The sequence below is a fragment of the Passer montanus genome, unplaced genomic scaffold (genome assembly GCF_014805655.1).
Source record: "Passer montanus isolate IOZ18808 unplaced genomic scaffold, ASM1480565v1 scaffold28, whole genome shotgun sequence".
Classification (NCBI taxonomy): Eukaryota; Metazoa; Chordata; class Aves; order Passeriformes; family Passeridae; genus Passer; species Passer montanus.
Genome location: NW_024367483.1, coordinates 2,630,065 through 2,645,676, shown reverse-complemented (window position 1 = coordinate 2,645,676; position 15,612 = coordinate 2,630,065). Strand labels below are relative to the sequence as shown.

The following is a 15,612-nucleotide window of genomic DNA, read 5'->3' as shown; positions in this document are numbered from 1 at the left end:
AAAGAACTCCTGTTGTTGGTCTTTGCAGTTGTTATTACTACAAATGAGTAATTGTATTTTAAGTATTATGTAAAACAAAGGCAGTCAGAAAGCAAGCCAGAATTACAGTTCTGGTAGGGTGGCTTTCATAGTTTGAAATCTAGAAAATACTGGTCCTATGTGGGAGGATGGCTGCTTCTTCTTTGAAGTTAAATTTTAGATTTTTATTACAGTAACTGTTTGGGGGTAAAGGGTATGTGGGAGGCATTGCTGAAACTCCCAAAGTTGAAGATTCAGTAAGGAGTTTTGAAAGGATAAATATTTTACTGCAAAAGTATCTTAAAAAAAAAAGCTTTTAATTAGCTTTAATACCTATTGATAGTCCTTGGGGATGGACAGTCCATTCTCTTCCAAAGATACCAGTGGTAGGATTTCCCTCCATGTTTGCACACCCCGTGCACATAAAATGCAGTGCTTCTGACTAAATTGTTACAGTTTTGAACGAAAAGTTTTCCTTTTTCCTTCCATTCCCCCCCACTTTTTTATTTTTTTCTTTTTGAATTAAGGATGTAGTTGCCATGTACATGCTTTCACATTGTCATTTTTTCAGAAGCAGCAGGAGCAATGGACTGTTTCTGACTTGCCCATGCAAAAATCAGGAGGAGAAAGTAATGTACTGAAAATTAGGAGCTCTGGGAGCTTGAACTCAGAAATTCAAGAGTCTTGACAGTAAATAAGCTACTGGAGTGTTTCTAGTTCTTATCAGCTGCCTATCTAAGTTCTTACCTTATCTGTGACATTATTATGCACTGTTGTCCCAAATAGGAGACTCACTGGTCATGAATGTTTGGGGTTTTTTTCCATATATTTATTTATATGTGCATGTATAATGCATACAAAAATACATTTAACAAAATGTCTTTAAAAATCATCTTGCTTCACCTTCCTTAAAAACAGTTCCTGTGTTGAACAGTGGTGAAAGCTGTGACATTTGCATGACTCAGTAAACAAGACCACCCTTCCTTGATGAAATGCAATTGGTGACCTTCAAACCTTTCTTGGATCTGGAGATACATCAGCAGCTTTGTTCCTCTGTTCTCCAAATAGACCTGATAGTTTCTTTTTTCAGAAAGTTGGAAGTCTGGTTATTTTTGGATGACTGGGTGCAGCAGTGCTCCACATGCATTTTTCTGCTATGAGAGTGTGTGTTATTGTTCACTGTACATCAAGCACTTATTTCCAGGGAAGCAAGAATGTTCTCTCCCAGAACTTGAAGGCAGAGTCTTTGGCTTTCATTTTATAATTCAACTTCTTGCAGTAAGAAAGAGGGGTTGATTTCTACAGTGATGTCTGTGCCTCAGCAGATCCTGGAGATGGCAGTGGTTTCTTCATTCATTCATTCTCCACATCCTCCCCTACGCTCTCATGCCTTGTTGGCATCTGCCTGGAGGGTTCATTTCTGTCCTCTTGCGCCCTAAAACATTGTTTGGGAGTAGAGATGTTAAAACCAGCCAGAAATCTTGCTGAAGAGATTTCGTGTTAGGATACTTTTAAACTGCTCTAAGCTGATCTAGAACTGCACCCAGCTGAATGCCACAACTTCAGTCTTGCTGGTGATGCAAGAGATGTGGGAGCTACTTGTTTATTTTTCATAGCATGTGTGCTAATTCACATCCAAGGTTTGAATAATTTGGTTCTGTCCAGAGACACAAAGGTGTCTGGGATTCCTGGGCATCTCCCATGAGGAGAGATGGGAGCCACTGGGGTGGACACTGAAAAAGGAAAGCAGTGTATGCTTTCCCAGATTTCTTTCTCCCTAGATTTCCACTCCCATCTGTTGATGCTGGAGGGAGAAGGAGAACCCTTCATGTGTGCCATTCACTGCTGTAGGGAGAGGTACTCACGTCATCTCATAGTCAGTGTCCTTGCTCTCCCGGCAGCAGCAGCAATAGGCAATGATCCCAATCACCACAATGGCAGCAACAACTCCCCCGATGATGCCAGCATACAGAGCTATGTTCATGGATGCTGCGTGGGAAGGGAGGAGTTAGCAGGGGCAATGATGTCAAAGGGGATCAGCATAATCACTGCACTTCAAACCCCCCCACCCCGACCAGACCCAGGCTGAGTGACCTTGCTCTCCCGTCAGCAGCAGCAATAGGCAATGATCCCAATCACCACAATGGCAGCAACAACTCCCCCGATGATGCCAGCATACAGAGCTATGTTCATGGATGCTGCGTGGGAAGGGAGGAGTTAGCAGGGGCAATGATGTCAGGGGGGATCAGCACAATCTGCACTTCAAACCCCCCACCAGACTCAGGCTGAGTGGAAGCCACATTTGTTTGACTACAGGAAAGGGAAATAATTCTGTACTGGGTAGTACAGGAGCAGTTGGCTACTGACAGGGAGGAGCCCCTGGATCTGAACAACTGCTCTTCTTTGTCTATAAAGTTTTGTTTCAGACAATGCAAATTCAGTGCTGTCTGACTCTACAGAGCTTTTGTCACTTTTTGAACTAACCCAATGCGTTGGTGAGTGCTCTACCAGCATGTAAACCAGTGGAGAGGGTCTCTTAAAGGTATTCAGAAACCAGATGATAACATTCCCCTCCTTGAATGCTTTGACTCTGAGCTAAGATGTTCTCCCTGGTGCTTCTCCTCCCCAAGGCAGCCCCATCTCTTACGTGGCACAACGCTGACTGTCATGTTGCAAAATTCCGTTCCCACTATATTTGTTGAAGTGCAGATGTAAAAGCCAGAGGTGTCTGCTGAGATGTTCTTCAGAGTTATTAGTTGCCCTGTTGTGAGACACAGATCAGGCCAAAAAAGATAAGAATAAAAGCAGGGAAGGAAGTAGCAACATCAGCCCTCCAGTTCCAGCCCAGGGTGGCTGGAGTGATGAGAGGTTATTAAAGCTGATGGATTGCTCTGTCTTGCTTGGGAGCTGCCATGCTCATCCTTAGGCTTTAGAGTGATTTGTGGGAGGATAAACAGAAGTGTGCTGTTTTGATTACAGGGAACATGTGCTATTTGAACATTCCTTTTAGCAGGAAAATTGTAGGTGGAGGGTAGAGAAGTGTCTGTGCTTAGAGAAAGCTTTTTTTTTCTTCTGGATTTTGAGAAATGTCAGATGCCCAAATCAGGACCTGGCTCTGAGAACTGGCCATTTTGATGAATTAACTTGTTCAACAAGAGAAAGCTCTTCAGTCCTGCAGCTCTTAGGATTTCAGAGATGAATTATTTAGCAGTGGGGAGAAAAGTTTTCTAGTCTGGGAGAAGCCATGCAGGCTGTGTAAATAAACAAAGAACTCTAGTGCCAGGATTGCAGTGATGCTGATGCTTTCTGTCCAGCCTCACACAGCTCAGAAGCACAGGTGGAGCTCAGCTCTGTCTGCTCAGGCAGTTTGTTTGTTACATCTCCAGCTGATATGGGTATGTGTAGTCCATGCTTTTTCCTAGTGAGAGAGGTCCAGATCCCTGCTCTGAAAGAAGACTTAATACTTTTTCGTGACTTTCCTGTTTCCCTGGGATCTCACTTTTTTATATTTAGGATTTGCTGGCACCTAGTGCCAGATAGTAGAAGAGCATGCAAACTCAGAAATGACAGGCGATATGCTTGCTTGCTTGATTTTTAATTTTAATTTTCTTTTAGTCTCTACATACTCCTTGTATTTACTTGTCTCTTCCTTTTTTTTTTTTTTTTTTTTGGGGGGGGGGGGGGGTGTGACGTTTGTAGCTCTCAAAGTCTCAGTCTAGAAGTAGAATTTAAATGCTCCTAATAAATCAAAAGTGATGGAGTGAAATGGAGAAAAATGTGGGTCAGGTACTGTGAGCTCTGAAGTGTCTCCTGAAGGGGTTCTGCACACTTTCCAGCAGTGGGACTTGCTTAGCACAGAAGGCAATTACCTGTAGTGACAACAGGGCACCCAGCCAGCCTGGAGCACCTGGGGACAATCAGCACTGGGCTTGGCCATGGGAGCTCCGATGAAGGCAGGAATGGGGTGGGAATGGGCCAGCAGAGACTCCTGTCCCGGGAAGAACAGGATGACAGCAGAAGCTGCTGCTGTGACAGGTCCCCCTGTGCTCAGGGCTGTGCGCGATGCGCTGGCACCACTTAGTGGCCAGTGAAATGAATTAAGTTCCTGCCCCTGGTGATGCGTATTTTATGCAAGAATGGGCTTGTGGTTGTGGAATGTCCTGTGGAGTCTCGTCATCTTTAGTTACTTCCCTCAAACCAGGAAGGGTAGGTACAGACACTTAGTCTTCCTGAAGCTGGACAGGCCAGGAAAAAACAAAGTTGTTTAATGAAATAAATCTGAGTCTTCTGTCACTATGCACTTAGGAGAGAATTAAACCCTAATTTCTGTATAAATAGTTCTGTCAAGGTCCTGTTGTGAAAATTCAGCTCTTTTTTTCTTCCAGGTTCTGACTTAAAATGAAAGCAAATAAAATATTACGGCCTGTATGTCAGTCCTAAAGAACCATCATTGCTCAAAGTAGCAATGATGTAACTTTCTCATACCCCCTTCCTCTAGGTGAGGGGTTGTCTCTGGAAGAAAGCTTCCAGAGCCAGCTTTTGTTTCCTTCAGTTTAGAAAAAGGTCTGCTTATGGTCAAGCAAGCTGGAATGTAAAGACAGTTAAAAAACTCAGTGTTGTTCCTCATGTTATGCCTTACTCCCAGCAACTGAGAAATAATTATTTCTGGCTGCTTCCAGAGCCATCCAGCTTTCTCACTAGGGGAGAGATGAAGTTAAAGCATTTCTGACCATTCTTACTTCAGGTAAGAGTCCTTTTGCCATGCTAAGTTACTCCTGAGCATATCTTGTATCAAAAAGACAACTTTTCAAACTCCAGTTCAGAGAACATCCTAGAATAAGCCTTAAGAATGTTTTTGTATTTGCATTTTAGAATCTTTCCAGCCCTCAGCTGCAGATACCTCAACGCCCTGATGTCTTTGGATTTGTCATACCTTCTGTGTATGGTAGCAAACGGGGCTCATTTTGCACATTGTAGCTTTTCCAGGTGTATTTGGGCGCTGGGGAGCCCTCATGAGAAGCACAGGTCAGGTTGATTGTCTGTCCATATTCTGGTGTCCCCAGAATCTTGCATTCAGGCTTGGATGGTGCAACTGAAGGAAGGAAAGAGGAAGTATATTAATCAGTAGTTTCTTGTTTCAGCCCATCTACTTCTGTGGTTTTTATTCTTGCAAGCACAGGCTTGTCTTCAACCTGCCACATTCTTCTTAAAGGAACTCAAAGTGAATTTGGATCTAATTTGTTTCTAATTTGTATTTCCCTTTTTGTCACTGGAAAAAAATTTTTTTTGGCAAATCCCCTTTTGGCACTTTTTGGCATTTCTTCCTCTTGCCACTTGGATTTGCTTCTCAGGTGCTTCCACAGTGAGGGCACGAGCAGACACCAGAACTAGGAAGAGAATGCTTTTTGGGATGTGCCTAATAGTGTTAGGTGACCCATCCTTTGATGACTGGAGTAGGACAGGCCCCAGGGGGGATGAGGAAAGCCCTGTATTGATGGATTATTAGGAAAGTGAGCTGTACAGCTCTAAAGGCTGTATCCTACAGCTGGGTGTCTGAGGGAGTTGCGTGCTCTACACATCCCAGCGCCCTTCCACAGGAGTAGGAAAAGAAGTGGAATTGGCGATGACAACTATTTTTTTTTTGCTATTAGAAAATCTGTTTAAGCCAACGTGGACACTAGAGGAGAGGCAGGTGTGTCTAACAGGGGTGTGGCACTGCCTGCGCCTCCTCACCGAGGACGAAGAGATCCAGGAGTGCGGACTCGCGGGGTGGGTCGTCGCGGAGGCGCACGCTGCAGACGTAGGTGCCATTGTCCTCCATGGTGACAGCACCAATGGTGATGCTGATGTCCCCGCTGTTAACATTGCCACTGAACTGGATGCGGTGGTCGTAGCCCTCCCCGTACTGCACGAGCCCGTCGAAGTAGCGCGTCACAGCGTCAACCTGGCACACAGGGAGGGGATGGCATCAGTGCCTGTTTCTGCTGCCGTCTAACTCGATTAACCTGCCCACTCTTAAAGAGCAGCTTGGAAAAGAGAACCTTCAACTGCAGCAGTTTGGGAAAAAGCCAAGAAAAGTGTAGAAATTCAAAAGGATCTCTGTTTCCAACTGGAATCCCCTTCTCACACCTTATCTGAAATCAGAGACAACTGATTTCTTTTGCTGGGGCTTATTCGCCTTTCCTCACCACGAGGAGAGCACAGCCCAAGACTTGCCTGAGACCCATATCAGTCAAACTGTCCTATGGTTACACAGACTCCCCCAGCAAGGATCTCCGGAGAAGAAACCCTTGGCAGTTCTTGTAAGGAGATCTCCAAAGGCCACTTCCCCTCTCACTAATTCCCAAGCAGTCAAGGAGAACTTTAAAAGTTTCTTACCCTTCCAACACTTCAAATGGATGTAGGAGACCTCAAGAATCTCTCCATGTACTGTTACCATCAACTTAAAGCTTGTTATATTTTATTAAAGCTATGTGTGTTAGACATATACACATGTATATACATATATTTTTAGAAATTATATGAGTGTTTCAATGTTTTAATAGATGTAAACCCCACAGTACATATAGTGATGTATCCTCAGTAAACAGTTGTAAGAGGGTGGGGGCTTCCCTAGTGTTGTGCAGTAGATTTGGGATAAATTGCATCTAGACTCAGCATTTCTGTCTGCACAGTTCTGGGATTTAAAAAAAGTCTAGAGGAAGTATTTTTCTTCCAACATCCATTGCCACTGACAGCTTCCATCTCCTGCCCCTTCCAGGATGCCCTCTCATCTGTTTCTTTATGCAGCTCAGTTTACCTTGCTATTGATTTTCTTCCAGACAACCAGGTCTCCTCTGTCAACAGCTGCGCTTGTTTTAAAATTACAGCGCAGGGTAGCATTTCTTCCTCTTGCCACTTGGATTTGCTTCTCAGGTGCTTCCACAGTGAGGGCGTGAGCAGACACCAGAACTAGGAAGAGAATAAATGCTGCACTCAGCAAAAATAACAACATCTGGATTCCGTGGTAGTCTCTTTGGTTTCCTTAGATGCCACAATAACCCCTCATTCCCTGTCATCCAGGACATTCCCCACTGAGCAAGAGGTGATGTGTGCTGGGGCTGATTGGCTCTGGGAAGCTGCTGCACAGGATGGCTTAGAGCTAAACTCTGCTCTCTGTTCCTTGCTTCCCTCTTCTTCACCTACTCGTATATTGCCATGGAGTTTAGAAAGATGCTTTATTTTTTTCCTGAGCCCTCCTTCAGCGTGACTGACACCCTTTGACAGTTCAGAATGTACAGAGGGAGACAGATAAACAGATACTACAAGTGCATCAACAGTCTTAAGGATTCAGGCTAAACTAACAAACTGATATTGTCAAATTTCAAGGATCAGGAAAACTGTCAAATAACTTGCCTCGATCCAAATCCATAGAAAAGTGACATTTTGTGCTAGGGAATCAAAACCTGTTCATGTTTTTCATCCCTGAAAATAGAAAAACCTAGAGAAGCAAAGAGTGGTTGAAAGAAACAAGGGAAGAATAACTCTTAGTTTTTTCTAAAAATGAGTAAGGTAGTAGTCACCTTTGCTCAAGAACTCCAGCTCCTGCCTCTAGAGCACAGGAGTAGCTGAGAGGTGAATAAAACAGAAATCCCTCTGCCCTGGGGAAGCACGCAGGGCACAGGGCAGGTGGGTTTTTTACACTGAATTCCCTCTGACTTGCTCTTAATTCATCATGTCTGATCATTGCCTGGTGGGCAGGTTTTTGTTATTCTCAGAATTGAGCTGGACATTTATGTCTGCCCTGCCACAGGTGACCTTCATGCCTGCAGGAATTCATGGTTAAAAACACCTGTTTTCTGCTCACAGTTTGTGTGGGTTCTGTGTTTGGGTTTGTTGCTTTGAGGTTTTGGTTTTGTTTCTTTTTTAACGGCACTGTCATTTGTAGAAAACATTTGGGGAAACGGTAAATGGCAAGGAAGGAAGTGCTGCTCAGAGGTGCTCCCATGGCAAGGAGTAAGGTGGTGCAGTAAGGAGGAAAGAGGAGAAGGGCTTCCCCCATGAGGGGCATGCTGCATGTGGGGGTGAAGGTTGCCGAGTTATTGTTCCCTGGAGAGGATTCATCTGAGAAATTGCTACCTAATAAATGTTGGGTCCTCATTGTGCCATATCTTTGTCCAGGTTAGATCTATAAGTGTAATGGGAGAGAGCAAAGGATTTCTAGGTTGCACCTTGAGTTGCAAACTGGTTGTGAATACCCACTTTTTTTAGAGAGGAAGAGCACACAGCCCCCTGCACTAGGTCAGTAAGTGAATGCCATTAGCAAGATGAGCACTGCCACATCCTTGACTAGCAGTGAACAAGAGTCCCTTAGAAAATGAGTGTTGGGACCCAAAAGGTTGTGTTGTCACTGCATTAAGAACCTGGGGTGACAGTTCAGGTAATTGCACAGGGTGCCATGGGACAGTTGGCACAGGGATCTGCTTTTAGCCTAAATTCCCATCTTTCTGCATGCTCTCAATGACCAAGTTCTGTGGGCTCCCACAGTTATTAGCAAGGTGTGTGTGTTCACCTCTTCCTCTGTGAGGTGGCAGGAGTGGCTTCTGTTCTCTCGGGGATTATTTCATTTACAACTGCTGACAGTTATGAGAAGGAAACCAGGGCAAAGTATTTCTAGCATGCTTTTATTGCCGCCACTCCCAGATCTTTCCCTGCCCTGGAGCACCCAGGGCAAAGCCCATGTTTGCATAGCCCTGGGGCTCTTTCTGACTGCTGTTTTCATATGCCCTCCGTATGAGAGACACCTGTGAAAGCTTTCTCCTTGCTTGTTGTGACTGGATAGAGATGCTTTCCTGCATTTAGGTGAAAAGCACCACTGTCTGTACTAGGAGATGGAGCAAAACCCATTTCCTGATCTTTTTGTCACTCAGAAACTGGTTCCACTGGACTGGGGTTCACTGACAGGTCATAAACACAGCCCTGAGGCAGAGAAGAAACGACCCAACCCTAAGACTTCTTTTCCTTCTTCCAATTGGATGAGTCAAATCCTACAATAAATGAGCTCTTTCTTTTCTTCGGACATGTTTGGTGCGGAGTTGGGGGAGCAGCTGAACCCAACACTGCATGTGAGGCACAGTCTGTAACACATTTATTCATCTGTTGCTGTCACCCTCACGTCCCACTGCTTCTGGTGCTCTTCATTTGTCACCCACATCTCTTTCTGCATCCCAGAAGGAGCTTCCCTCTCTCAGGGAAGCAACAGTTTCATGCTGGGATGTCACTGACTCAGGCTCATTTCCTCCTTCCCACTTCTCACCATGTTTCACTTCATAGTCAGCATGTTTAAAAGTTGTGGTTTATTCTTCAAAGGTTGGGGGATTTTTTTTCTGAGCAGAAACAGAATCTATTCAAAATATGGCTGAAGGCAGGGGAAGCAAATTCTAAAAGAACTCCAAAAAAGGAGAGCGGACAAATAACTTACATATTACTAGAGAGACAGTGTCACCTAGATTTAAGCCCTAGAGTTACTTTTTTGTGTGTTATCACTTTGCAATAATGTGTTTATAACATTTAAAAAAATGTGAGAGACATTTTGTATGTTTGTAACATTTTAAAAAACGAGAATGGTTTTCTCTCCCTCTGCTTAGAGATTTGTACTTGTACAAAGGAAGAAGAAAATCAAAGTGACATTTCTACTTCCACATCCCTTGCTGAGTAATTGTTAACAGACTGAAGGGCAATTAATACAATTACAGGAATATTTTGTTTGCTGAAATAAATTGAGATCTGATCAAGCAAAAAAAAAAAAGCATACTTTGCATAGCATGAAAGATGAGAATAATGAAAAATGAGAGTGAATACAAATGGCATTGCAAAAGTTACATAATTATCATCAAACCATGACCCAAGTCACATTTGTTGCATGTTGAGCCCATCCACTTTTTCTGATTACTTTAAACTTTATGAATTTCCTTTTTGTGGGTCTAATTGTTGAAGTAAGGTTTTCAGGATTTTTAGTTAAAAAACCCCAAGCAATTTCTATGTGCGTAGCTCTTGTCTGAAGCCTGGAATGAGGTGTAGGAACATTGATATAAGAATATGAGACAGGATAAAAAGCAGTGAAACTGAGTCTTCCAGAGAAGAAAGTTCCTTCTTCAGTGATAAATATTGTATTAACAGAAACCAAGAAAACTGTTTATGAAAAATACTTTCCAGCTTCATGAAGAACAGCATTTTTTCCCACTCGTAACAGTTTTGGGAGATGCCCGTGTGTGTGGACATTCAGCACAGAGATAGTACACACACTTGTCTGGCCATATGCACAGAGGAACCTTCACTAAACAAAAGAGAGACACACAAAGTGCACTGGAGTCCTTGTGCTTTGAGGTGCTGTTTCCTTCCACCCAACCCTTGAGGACATAACCAAATTAGTACTCACTTGCACCGAAAATGAACAGCCCAAGTCCTTTCGTTGCCATCCCCCTCATCTCTCCTTTGTTTCACCTCAGGGTGCTCTTCCTTGTAATCTCCAGGAGGCTGGGTAGGTAATGGGCTTTCCCAGAGGGCTGCTTTGCAGTGGCATCGCAGGTTCACTTCCTCAGTCTCTTTTAAAAGTGCTTCTGCCCCAGCCTGCCCCTCCCTTCCCTCAGAATGACAAGCCACATCACCAGTAGGCTTTGACATCACTTGTAAACTCTGTAAACTTGTGAGCTCCTTCCCCAGTTGTGAACTTTCTCCCACAATTAAATGGCCTTTCCCTGTTTCTCCCAACACGCAGGTGCACGGAGCAAGGGACGGGTGTGGTGGGACTGAGGGTGGAGTGTGCAGTGCAGCTGAAGTCATGCATGTGATGACAGGCAACTAGGGGAGGATAAACCTTATTTTTCTTCAATATTTATTAAGGAAGAGAGTTAAAAAGGTATTAAAGAGTTTCACAATGCAGGCAGCAGCCCACATCCAGGCCACATCCAAGGGTGTGAGTGATCATTTCAGGCATCTAGATGGGGACATCATGTTCTTAGATATCGTGTTGAGATGAAATTATTCATATAATGCAGTATATTGTTGATGAACTTTGTTGAGGATTTTGAAGGAGGATTCTACAAAAGTAGTTGTTGACACTGGATAGCCATGTTTAGTGCAATAAAGTATCCTGTATCTTGCTCTCGTGCTGACCTGAGGCTTGTGCAGTAAATCTGCCAAAAGCCACATTGAAGATTTGCTTTTTGGTCTATATGGCAGTGGTTCAAAATGTCCAAGACAATGAAACTTAGGAATGACTGCAAATCCAATCCCTCTGATAGAAAGGACCGTCTATCCGTACTTCTGTGCTTGATGCATAACCTCAGTTCTCTTCAGACTGTTAGCACAAACCAAAATAAAGCACATAAAAGTACAGAAACTTTATTCTTCAGGAATCTTCCAAATGAGGACAGCTGGTAGGAAAATTCATTCTGTTGTGTCTCATCTTTGACTGGCTGCAGGAGATGGCAAGGACCCTGCAAAGAGAAGGGGAGACATTTTCCAAAAACAGCTTGTTAACTAACCTCAGAATGTTAACTGTAAGTTACTTCAGATGTAAAGAAAGCTGGAGCAAGGTCAGTAGTCTCCTTTCTTGTCTTTGGAGCCCACAAGGATGAGGTTCCTCACAAGGATGAGTTTCTTAAATGTTTACCTCCCTTAAAGATGGCAGGAAGAGGCATGCAGGATCTTTACTCCAGCTTCCACTTTTGATTTTGCTCCCATTTAATATTTTGAGTCTGATGAACAGAGGTAGTGACAGAAATGCTATCACTGTACACCGTCTGCCCACACTTCCAGTGTTAATTCTCAGTTCTTCACATAACCAAAGGAAGTTAGTAAAGTGCAGAGACCAACTTGGTCAGCTTGCTGTTATCCTCTTCACAGGATCAGTTATACAACCTCTCTTTCCTCTCTTCTTCCCAGTAACTTCAAAACTGATTTCAGTTGAATTTGGTGGACAGATGTCAGTCTTAAAGATGGGGAGTTCCTTCTGTCTGTTTTTCTGTCTCTAAAAATCAGTAATCCAAATCATTTGGGGTAAGAGAGAAATCTAAATGGTACCTCTTGGGCATTAATACTTGTCTTCCGTTCCAGTAATCTGTGGTTTCACAACATGATGGGTCTCACCTTTTGTGCAGCCAGGCAGTCAGGGAAATGTGGTAGAGTGGGTAGTTACAGAGACTGCCTCGTCTCGTGTTGGTATGAAAGTGATTCACTGCTGGGGAGATTTTTACCCTGCCTCTGTCAGCCACTCTGATGCATCACAAGTAAATAAGTTGGCACTGAGATGGATTATATTCTGTTGTTTTGGAGACTTGGCTAAGACTGGTTTCCTAGGTATTGTGGAGAACGTATGCTTCAGCACCTGATACTTACAGAAATCTGATATTAGGATACTTGTTTTAGATGCTCTGTATTTATAGCTTTTGTTCATTATTTAAGCCTAGATTGGGAAAGGTATTTAGGCACTTTTATCCTGTCACTTTCCCCTGACAGCTCTCATTGGGGTCTCAGGAGCAGACTGCTTTAATGTGGGCAATTTTAAGAGATTTTATATTTGTTTCTAGGTTGATTTTCTTTCCCTGTCTGGCATGAGCTGCCAAAGCTCACAAGCATTGGCACCACAGCTAAAAGAGCTGCCACAGGTATCAGCAACACTGCCAGAGCTTTGCGTGTCAGCTTCTTAGTCCCTCACCTGTGGGCAATGCAAACCCTTGAAGTATTATTTTTGCTGATGGCTGCAGCTCTGGGGAATCTTTTTGCTGATATATAGGATTTTTAGGGGATATTATTATGTTATTTAAATAGAACTGCCATTGACATGAAAAGCTTCAGTACGAAACCAGGGTGACTTCATTGGGTTGCCAAAAGTAGACACTCTGATAATGCCTGCCTGTGAAAGCCAATGAGGAATATGCACAGGTAGCAGCGTGCTAACACTGTAAATCTTTGTACTTCCTGCCAGAAAAGAGAAGTAGGAACATCTAGATCCCACCTTTCCCTCTTAAGAGGACGGCACCTGTTTGTGTTCAGTTCAGGTTCATCTATGAATGAATATATTAATCACCAATGGCAGATGCCCAGCCACTTATAGCTCTTTTTGCTACATTTGCATATACAATCGGTCATTAGCAAAGATTTCTGTCATCTTTGCCTCTGCCTCTGCTCTGTATGGTCACCTCGATCCCAAAACCCAACAACCTGTGGCCAGCAGCAAGGAGGAGCTGCCAGGCTGCCTGCTCTGAGTGTTCTCTACAATCTGTAACCTACAGGGTCCTCTCGACATCTCTGCATCTGAAGGGTTGCAGTGGGCATGGGAGGGCCTTCACCATCCTTGGCTGCACTTGTATCCTAAAGATTCACAAGCAGGATTTTTGGATGCAGCTCAGTGACTTTTAAAAGCATCTGTTCTTGTTGGATATGTTGCCAGTTGTATATGTGCTTCCACAACATTTAGGTCCTTTAAAAGCTGTGCTCTCCAATATAAAGCAGTCTATAAGCAAATATCTTGAGACCACTTCTCACCACAATTAGCAGTAATTAACAAGAACACATGGTCACTGCATTGCAGAAGCAGCTAGAAATTGCATTGCCCAGAGGAGGAATCTGCAGGATCAACACAATTCATCCTTTTTTTGTGCATGAAACTGTTGGGATGTCTTCAAGTCCTAATCAGTCATCCCTTCCTCTCCTTGCTGTGACACCCAAGATTCAGTATACCACCTTCTCTTTTCCCTGCTCACTCACCCCTGTACCTGCACTAGCACAAGTCTGGGCTGTGAGCACACCAAGACTTGAGTGGCTGTGTCACAGCTCTTCCTTGCCATGATGTGGCGTCCCTACAGACAGCTCCCATGCCCCCGGGAGGAAGTGGCACTCAAGCAAGAAGGAAGGAGGTGTGCAGGCTCATTATTACAGCTCACCAGAAGAAGAGGCAGGTGGGTTTGTGGTAAGACGCAGGCAAGTTTCATTTTCCACTTCCTTTCTGGTTTGCGTGTTTGTTTGCATGCAGGCTCATTATTACAGCTCCAGAAGAAGAGGCAGGTGGGTTTGTGGTAAGACGCAGCTTCCACTTCCTTTGTGGTTTGCTTGTTTGTTTGCGAAGAGAATGTGGAATGTTTCTGCATGACTCAAAACTGGAGCCCCCAGTACAGATAAACAGCACTCAGACTTTCATCTGATTCTGTCCTGGGCCAGCCTGGCCCATGAGCTTTCCTGGGGGGTCAGGAGGTGGGAACTAGAGGCTTCCTTTTTGAAAAGATGTTAGAAAAGACACAGTGTGGATCAGTCCTAGCTCTTCTACAAACAAAAATCAGCTGGTCTTACAACCACAGAATCATTTGGGTCTGAAGGGATCTTTAAAGATTATCCAGCTGAAGCTCCCTTCCACAAGCAGGAACATTTTTCACCAGACCAGGTTTCTCAAAACCCCACCCACGCTGGCCTTGGACATTTGAGAGATGGGGTATCCACAATTTCTCTGGGCAATCTGTTCCAGTGCTTCACCATCCTCATGAAGAAGTTCTTCCTTGTATTTAATCTAGATCTACCTTCTTGTTTAAATTCATTGCCCTTTGTTCCATCACTACAGGCCTAGGTAAAATGTCTCTCTCCCTCTTGGTTATAAAATCCCCTTTAAGTACAGAAAGGCTGCATTAAGATCTCCCTAGAACCTTCCTCATGGATGAACAGACATGACTCTCTCAGCCTTTCTCCACAAAAGTGTTCCAGCCTTCTGATCAACTTTTAGCCCTCCTGTGGACCCTCTCCAAGAGGTCTGTGTTTTGTGCTAGGGGCTGCAGAGCTGAATGTTGTACTCCAGGTGGGGTTTCACAGGAGCAGAGTGGGACAATCCCCTCTCCTGACCTGCTGGTCACACTTCTGAAATACTTCTGATGCATATGGTTGGCATTATGGGCTGCAGGTGCACCTGGGTCATATCCAATTGTTCATCCACCAGTATTCCCAAATCCCTTTCCTCCAGGCTGCTCTGGATCCATTCATCCCCAGCCTGTACTGATATTGAGGACTGCCCCAAGCCAGGTGTAGGATCTTGCACTTCGCCCTGTTGAATTTAGTGAGGTTTACGTGGCCCCACTTCTCCTCTGTATGGCATCCCTGCCCCTGCTGAATCCAGGGCACCACTCAGCCTGGTGTCCTCTGAGGAATTCCTGAGCGTGACTCAGTCTCACTCTCTGTGTCATTATTAAAGATACTGAGCAGTACTGGTCCCAGTGCAGGATCCTGAGGGACACCACTTGTTGACAATCCCCATTGGGATGCTGAGCCATTGACTGTATTTGGATCCCATCCAGCCACTTCTTTATCCATCAAATACTCCATCAATCAAATCCACCTCTCTCCAAATTAGAGGTAAGACTGTTGTGTGGGACCATGCCAAAGTCAATACAGAAATCCAGGTAGTTGACAGGTAGCTTACTTTCCCTTAGGCTGGAGTGGGTTCAGCCTGCCCTGCATTTCCCAAGGATATCAGAGGTCACACCTGCATTTCAGTTTGTGCCTGGTGGGAACCCCCTTGCCTGGAGGCTCTCTGCAGGCAGAGGTCCAGCCCCACTGGCTCTGGACTCTTTC

General features: G+C 44.3%; 1 protein-coding gene across 1 annotated transcript; it reads right to left on the bottom strand.

The window, feature by feature from the left end:
• Positions 1 to 932: 932 nt before the first annotated feature.
• On the bottom strand, positions 933 to 10,475 carry GPA33 (glycoprotein A33). The gene is made up of 7 exons (XM_039713172.1): positions 10,436 to 10,475; positions 6,818 to 6,969; positions 5,752 to 5,962; positions 4,952 to 5,110; positions 2,666 to 2,779; positions 1,884 to 2,007; positions 933 to 1,453 (listed from the first exon to the last, which is right to left on the bottom strand). The coding sequence occupies exons 1-7, from the start codon at positions 10,473 to 10,475 to the stop codon at positions 1,372 to 1,374; spliced, it is 882 nt and encodes a 293-aa protein (XP_039569106.1). The 3' UTR covers positions 933 to 1,371.
• Positions 10,476 to 15,612: the final 5,137 nt, after the last annotated feature.

Excerpts from the sequence above, each read along its gene's own strand:
- GPA33 (XM_039713172.1), bottom strand. The coding sequence starts at position 10,475 with ATGGCAACGAAAGGACTTGGGCTGTTCATTTTCGGTGCAA. Across the intron at positions 5,111-5,751 it reads CCTGGATCTCTTCGTCCTCG|TTGCACCATCCAAGCCTGAA; the intron begins GTGAGGAGGCGC and ends TCCTTCCTTCAG. Across the intron at positions 2,780-4,951 it reads TTTGCTACCATACACAGAAG|GGCAACTAATAACTCTGAAG; the intron begins GTATGACAAATC and ends GTCTCACAACAG.